Here is a 7,789-nt window from a genome sequence, read left to right on the forward strand (position 1 = left end):
GGCGGCAGTTAGATTCGCTTAATCAGGCACTTGCTCAGAGCAGCCCATCTGACAATTTTATTGGGCCAAGAGCGTCATATTTCAGTTTCTGTTTCCACCCGGGGCTTTGGTTCCTAGATCAGCCAGGGTTGAGTCTGTTGCTTTTTGTATTACAGCAGAGTCTGCGCTCCTTCCCTGGAAGAGTAAACCTACCGGCTGGAGTATAATCGATCCTCTGACCTGGAAGGGGTCACCTGGCATCCCACCGGCATTTAAGGAGAAAAATCTGTGAGCTCAGCTCTCAGTGACAGTGTTACTGACAATAACACCAGTCGCTATAACAACAGTAATACTTAACATTTATTTAGCCCTTACTGTGTTCCAGGGACGGTTCTAGCGTGTTGCACACAGACACACAGTATGGTAGTGTTCACTGGAAAGCAAAGGGAGGCTTAGGAAGGTGAAGGGGCTTACGCAAGACCACAGAGCTGGAGAGGGATTTGAAATCTAATCTCAAGCAGTCTGAGGTTTTCAAGAGTTTGGTGAAGTGGCAAGATATATACCTCCCCCCCCCAAAAAAAAGTGTGATGAGTAATAGAAAAGAGAAAGCAACAGGGTCTACTATTTCTGGACCAACAATTATAGTATCACAGCAAATACTTACTGGAAAGCTTATGAAGCGCCAGCCTGTGTTATAAGAGCTCCACATACCATATCTCATTAAAGCTCTACAAAACTTTGAAGTAGGGACTATTCGCACCTTATTTTACAGATGGGGAAACTGACAAAGAGGTCAGATGGTTTGGCCAAGGTCATGATGATGTAACCGCAGTGAATGGACAGACGATCCCGCTGTGATGTTTACCTATATATTTGGCTTGTTTCTGATCCCTGGGCTATACACCCCAAGGCTGTAAGGTAAGGCTGACACCCCAAGAGAGACGTCTGAGTGGGAAGAAACTGGCATTGAACTGGGCACTCCCAACTGACACAGCTTGAGTAGTGATGACATTTTAGGATCCATGAGGAAATATTTCATTGGATTCTCAAAAAAATATCTGCTTTAAAGGGTTATTTGGAGGAAGAAGAGGGGTTTGCCTGTCAATGGAAAGCACTGAATAAAGCAGTAAAGAGGCTGTGGGACCTGGAGCCAGACCTGGGTTCAAATCCTGTCACTGTCACCAAATAGTCACATGAACATGGGCATGTCAGTTACCATTCCTAAGCCACGCCTCCTCCTCTCTCGCATGGGGGTCAGAATGGCACTGAGTTCATAGGGTTGTTGTTGTAGGATGTGCTATAAAATGATGTGCTGTGGACTGGATGTGTCCCCCACCTCCAAACTCATATGTTGAAATCCCAAACCCGATAAGATGATATTTGCAAATGGGAGCCTTAGGGAGGTAAGGAGGTCATGACAGTGGAGTCTTTGTGATGGGCTTAGAGCCCCTATGTGAACAGAGAAGAGCAGAGAGCTTGCTTCTTCTCACTCTCTCCACCATCTGAGGACACAGCAAGAAGGCAGTTGTCCCTAAAGTAGGGAGCAGGTCCTTAACAGACATTATACCTTTTTTTTTTTTAAGATTTTTATTTATTTATTTGTCAGGGATAAAGGGAGAGAGAGCGAGCGAGCACAGGCAGACAGAGAGGCAGGCAGAGGCAGAGGGAGAAGCAGGTTCCCTGCCGAGCAAGAAGCCCAATGTGGGACTCGATCCCAGGGCGCCGGGATCATGACCTGAGCCGAAGGCAGCTGCTTAACCAACTGAGCCACCCAGACGTCCCTGGAATTATTTCTTACTAGCATCTTTGTACCTCTTTTTCATGGCTACTTTTGGTGAAGTCATTTTGTACCTTTATAGACAAGCAAAGGGGAGGATTAAAAAAATAAAGCTCTGTCCTCTCACTGATCAGAGTCTCCAGGGAGAGAAATTAGGCAAATAATTCTTACTTAAATATTGTCCTTGTGCTAGCAAAGCTCAGGATGGGTCCCCGAACGATCTCTATTCCTCGGTCATCTGAAGCATTCAGCTAATGCGGGAGAGAGAAAGCAGAGTCCATTAGAAACACGTTTGTATGTTATCTACGAACTTATTTACCTTTCATCCACCCAGCTCGGCAGGCTAGGTCTCCAGGTCTAACGACAGCTGTGAAATAAACACTATTAAAAACCAAGATCACAACTGTATTTAAAACTCACAACTCACTACACCATTACGTTACGTTCTGAAAGGCAAATGACTGTGTTTCCTTCCGCACTGGAAGAAAACCACTGACATACTCTGGCAGAGTAACTCATTGGCCTGACCAAAGTGAACAGCACCTCGGGCATGAACAGAATCATGCTGATTTGAGCCACCTCAACCCAGAGCAACCCAGAAGTTACCAGTCTTTAACATACTGAAGGAAGAACACTGGTGGCAGGAAGGTTCTAAGAGCTATAATGAAAAAATTAGTTAGACATTTTTTTCTTGCAATAGACAATATTTGCAACTTTGTAATCTAAGGGTATCAGTCCACTCTCAGAGCAAACAGATGGCATTCGCAAGTTCAGGGATTTGAAAAGAATGACATGTAGAGAGATTTGAAACGGCGGGGGGGATGGGGAAACCACAAGAGCTGTGCAACTCCTCTGCAACTGCTGGGACCCACTACCAACCCCAGGTCTTAAGAGGTGAGTGGGGGAGTGGTGCTCAGCTGGAGAAGGCTGTGGGATCTGCCCAGCAGGTGGGGATGCTGTCAGCCTGTGGTGACCCCCCAGACAGAACCAGGCACCGCTCTCCTTCTCCCGACTCCTGCCAGGGCCCCTATTGGCCAAACGTAACCGGGGGAACCAAAGGACAAGGCAGCCTGTAGTCAAGACTATTCAGCCTTCCAGGGCAAGAACGGGAGGGAGCCACATGGAGACGAACTCTGGATGGGCACGTGGAAGACAGCAAGCCACCAAGTGACCACTCACTGAGGCACCCCAGAGTGTTTGCGTGCAAGCTGGCAAAGGCAAAGAAAAATATCCAGCCCTACCACTGCCCTCTAGCTAATGCCAACTCAGGCCCAAATGTCGACTCTAGACAAAAGCCACTCGAGATATTTTGTCTGTTTCTTTCCCCACTTCCAGCACAGCAACTTACTTGTAAAGTAAGACAAATCTAAGAGAACTAAGAGACTCGAGTTCTTTGCAGAGTGAGAAGAATCCTCTTACTTACCTCCAAGACCATGGAGCCAAATTCCTTATCTTTGTACAGCTGTTTTGCACAGGCCAGGATGGTGGAGGTCTTTCCTGTCCCCGGAGGACCATAGAGAAGCAGGTGTGGCAGGCGGTCTTCACTAATAAATTTCTGAACTGAGGATTGGGAAGAAAGAGAGAGCCCATCAGTTTCCAAGAGTTGCCTTATTCACCTGGGCCCTAGAGTTGGCTCGAACGCACTTCAAGTCCACATTCAAATAAGAGGCAGACGCAACAATGAAAAATCTGAAGGGACTCAGCTCTTACAACAACATTCCATAAAGCTCAGTCAGATACTTCAAGGTTATTACTCGGCAGAGACATCACCAAGAAATTTATACAGGTCCTCCAACTAGAATGACAGCAACTGACACACGGATGCTTACTGGTACTCAAAATGTCCTGATGAGAAATCAGATCGTTCAGTGTCTGTGGCCGGTATTTTTCAACCCTGAAATAGAATGTAGCATGGATTACAATACACACAAATGCCAGAACATGCTGTCACATGCAAAAGAATCCTTTCATATCCTAATGAAAAGAGAAAGGGAAATAAAATCCTTTAACTTTGAATACAGACCACTGGTTCTCAACCAGGGACAGTTTCATCCTCCAGAAAACACTTGGTGATATCTGGAGACATTTTTGGTTGTCACATTTGGGTGGAGGGTGCTACAGGCCTCCAGTGGATAGGCACCAGGGCTGTCACTAAACATCCTACAATACACAGGACAGCCACCATGCCTGCCCCCAGCAAGGTTATAGCCCAAATGCCCACAGCACTGCTCTCATTTTACCTTTCCAGCTATCTGCCTATAAATAATCTCAACCTGGATGGACACCTACTATTTCAAAGTAAATTAAAAACTGGACTCACTGGGGAACGTGGGTGGCTCAGTCGGTTAAGCATCTGCCTTTGGCTCAATTCCTGATCTCAGGGTCCTTGGATTTTGCCCTGCCTTGGGCTCCCTGCTCAGCAGGGAGTCTGCTTCTCCCCCTCATGCTTGCTCTCCCTTTCTCAAATAAATAAATAAAATCTTTTAAAAAGATTGACATCAGACATATACATCAGAAGATGAATGGGCAAGTAAGTGGTGGTCGATCCATACAATGGATTATTCACCCATAAAAAGAAATGAAGCAACCACACCCGCTACAACATGATGAACCCCAAAAACATGATGCTGTGAAAGCCGCCAGTCTCCAAAGGCCATACACCGATTCTATTTATATGACCAGCCACAATAGGCAAATTCAGAGACAGCAGATTGGCAGTGCAGGAAGGGGACGGTGGGGATGGACAGTAATTGCCCATAAAGTATGGAGTTTCCATCTGCAGTAAAATGAAAAATTTGGGAACTAGAGAGTGACACAGTAGCACAACATTCTCAAAGTACTTAAAGTCACGGAATTATACCCTTTACAATGTTTACAGCTGGAAACGGTATGTTATGTGTTTTTTTCCACGATAAAAACAAACTGATCTCCTTCTTAGACAAGACCAACTTGGAGCTTTCACAGACATCAGGACGGATCCCATCAGTTTCTAAAACAACACTCAGAGGCAACTATGAAAGCAGGATGGTTACAAGTGCAAGCTCTCACTTCGCCTGGGTTCAAATCCCAACCTGTTTCTAGCTCCGGACCTGAGGCAAGTCCTTTAACCTTTTGGGTTTACAACTAGAATAATAACTACCTCCCTTCTAGGGTCTTTGTAAAGATGGAACGTCTAACAGGGTCCCTGCTAATCTAATAAGAAGCCATTTAAATACAACTTAACTGGGAAGCCTTATAATCATCATGATCATTTCAGTTTAGGATTTGAGCAATAATTGCATCGAAGATCCCGGCAAGAGTAGAGAGCATTTTGGTACGGAGGCCGATGCAAAGTCAGAAGATGCGGGATCTAACCCCAGTGCTGTCACCCGCAGCGCGTAAAAGGAATGGGGGCGATGGGAGTAGGGCAGCGGGAAGACCTGGCAAACGTCCTAGAAGAACGGAGGGGGCTGAGGAGCTGGGGATGTCAAGGAGAAAATCTGGGGCTCCGTCCGGGCCAGGTCGGGGGCGGCAGGACGAGGTCCGGCGGGCGGCGGCCTGGCCGCTGGCCCACCCCGGTCACCGATCCCCTTTCCCGCGGCAGACAGGCCTCCTCCTACCAGGGCAGGTTTCTGATCTTGGCCGCCACCGGCTGCTGCTGCTCCTGCTGCGCTGAGGTCTCCATGGCGGGGTGATAAAGGTGTCCAGGTCTGCCGGGGTCGCCGCGGGCCCCGGTGACCTGCACAGTCACCAGCTGCGAGCGGGCCCAGGTACCCGGGCACTCAGAGTTCGCGCGCAAAAGGAACTCTCGCGAGACGTAGCCTCCAGCTTCCGACTTCCTCCCTAGGTCCCGCCCCCTCCCCGTTGCCAAGGCGCCGGTTACTAGGTTACCGAGAGGCGCCGGGCGCCCGACTCCCTCCGGGTCAGCCCTTTCAGCCCAGCGCTGCCCTTTCGCCGGTGCGACGGGGCTTCCTGAGGCCGGGGGAAGCAAGAGAGGCCGGGTCACCCCCTGCAGCGGCCAGTCATCGTTACAAACTAAAGTCCCACGGCGAAAGCCAGTTCCAGCTACCCCCAAAGTTAACACTTAGAGTTCGAAGGAACAGAGAGCCTCCAGCGCGGAAAAACCCCGCCCGAGGGAAAACAACCCGAAATGACGGGGCCAGGTCTTGAATATATAGATGCCCTAGGAAAAAAAAAGGCTCGAAATAAGCTGGGAGGTGAGTACTTCGAATGGATAAACAACTGCAAACACGCACAGCTCCGGTCTACCTCCCAGTCCGTGCCCCTCACCCAACACAATGCGGAGAGCCCAGCTCCAGGAGCAACCCCAGAGTGAAGACCAAAACCAAGCTCCCAGTTAGTTTAATAGCGTGTAACTGGAAAGGGCTAGCTACCAAGCACAGAGGACAGGATCCCTAGGATCGGAAGATAGGGGAACGAGTATTGACATTTTAGTGCCTTTTTCTGCAATGAGATGATTTTGGACCACTTTTATTTCTTTCTACTTTGCTGGTCTGTATTTCCCAGCCATGAGTATGACGAGTATGTATTGCATCTTACAGATTACATACTTTATCCAGAATAAAGCTTTTTTTTTTTTTTTTTTTTTTTTTTTAAACTTGTGAGAAAGACAATAGGGAGAAAAGAGGAGGCTGGCCTGGGGTCAGAAGGGTTCTGAATCAGAAGCGGCTGCTCCCTGCACCTGATTACATCTGTGGCAGCTGCTCTAGGAGCAGAGTAGAGGGGCAGTGAGGCAAACACAGGAGGGAAGTTATACTTGAGGCTGGCCCCTGCCTGGGAATTCGGAAGCGGAAAGGGTCATCTGTGGCTTGTGGTGTGACGGTGGCCAGCTCGGACTCTGCCTGTTCAGATCCTTCGTCTGCCCCTTTGCCACCAGCTTCTCTCCTCGTCCTGTAATCTCTACTCCAGAGGTACCTGCCAGGATCAAACAACCCGTGTAAAGCAGCCGGCAACCGCCTTACTCTCTCCTCCCCTTCTAGCACACTCTCCACCCACCCTGTTCTTGTTTCAAATGTTTCCTCTCAGGCAAAACCTACTCAAGAATCGGCGGCTGGTGTGACTATACCCGCGAGGGCTGATTTCATGCGTCCACGTGACTGGACTCTGGCCGCCCAGAGAGCCGGTAACATATTACGCCTGGGCTGTGTCTCGGAGGGTGTTTCTGAAAGTGGTCGGTGTTGGAATCGGTGCACTGAGCAAGGAGGGCCTCACCGGTGCTGGTGGGCATCATCCAGTCCACAGAGGGCCTGAATAGAACGGAAAGGCAGAGGATGGGCGAATTGGCTCTCTTTTTGAGCTGGGGTATCCATCTTCTCATGCCCTCAGACACCAGTACTCCTTTTTCTGAGGCCTTTGGATTCAGACTGAATCACATCTCTGGCTCCTGGGTCTCCAGCTTGCAGACAGCCCATTCTGGAACTTCTTGGCCTCCATAATCATGGGAGCCATTCCTAGGATATATAAAATATAAACAGGAATATAAAAATATAAAACATATTTAAAACACAAAATATATTTTATTATACATAAATGTTATTGACATAGAAAACATATATATCAATATTACATATACAATGTAAAATATATTGTAAGTCTACATAATAAAAAATTAATGATGTATATATAGTCATTTTGCTAAGGGACCTTTGTCTTAGAAACACGGTGCCACCACCTCTTTGAGCTGGAAGATGTGACTGAGACTAGACCGAGTTCTCATAAAATTCTGTGTGCAGCTGCTACTCGGTTTGCTTGGAATGCAGAATTCTTCTGTGTGGCATTATCTTATATATTTACAAGGTCATGTGTTGTGTGCCTCCCCAGTGGGTTGTAAGCTTCTTAGAAGGCAAAGCATTGATTTATTTGCCACTATATTCCTAGTGCCTGATGCATGGCTCAGAGGAAGCAATCAATCAATAATTGTTCCATGAAGGAATGAACAATAATAACTAATACTTCTTAGAGAGTTGCTAGGGGCCGGACACTGTCCTATGTACTTTGCTTTACATTTATTATACCCACTCAGTTGTTGCAATA

General features: G+C 47.6%; 1 protein-coding gene across 1 annotated transcript; it reads right to left on the reverse strand.

Moving 5' to 3' along the window:
- Nucleotides 1-1,671: 1,671 nt before the first annotated feature.
- LOC309857258 (replication factor C subunit 5-like) lies at nt 1,672-5,604 on the reverse strand. Its single transcript, XM_082750030.1, has 4 exons — nt 5,356-5,604; nt 3,586-3,650; nt 3,180-3,316; nt 1,672-2,007 (listed from the first exon to the last, which is right to left on the reverse strand). Exons 1-4 carry the CDS (start codon nt 5,418-5,420, stop codon nt 1,924-1,926), a joined length of 351 nt encoding a protein of 116 aa, XP_082606156.1. The 5' UTR covers nt 5,421-5,604; the 3' UTR covers nt 1,672-1,923.
- Nucleotides 5,605-7,789: the final 2,185 nt, after the last annotated feature.

Source organism: Mustela nivalis (genome assembly GCF_964662115.1).
Source record: "Mustela nivalis genome assembly, contig: HAP1_SCAFFOLD_568, whole genome shotgun sequence".
In the NCBI taxonomy this organism is placed as follows: domain Eukaryota; kingdom Metazoa; phylum Chordata; class Mammalia; order Carnivora; family Mustelidae; genus Mustela; species Mustela nivalis.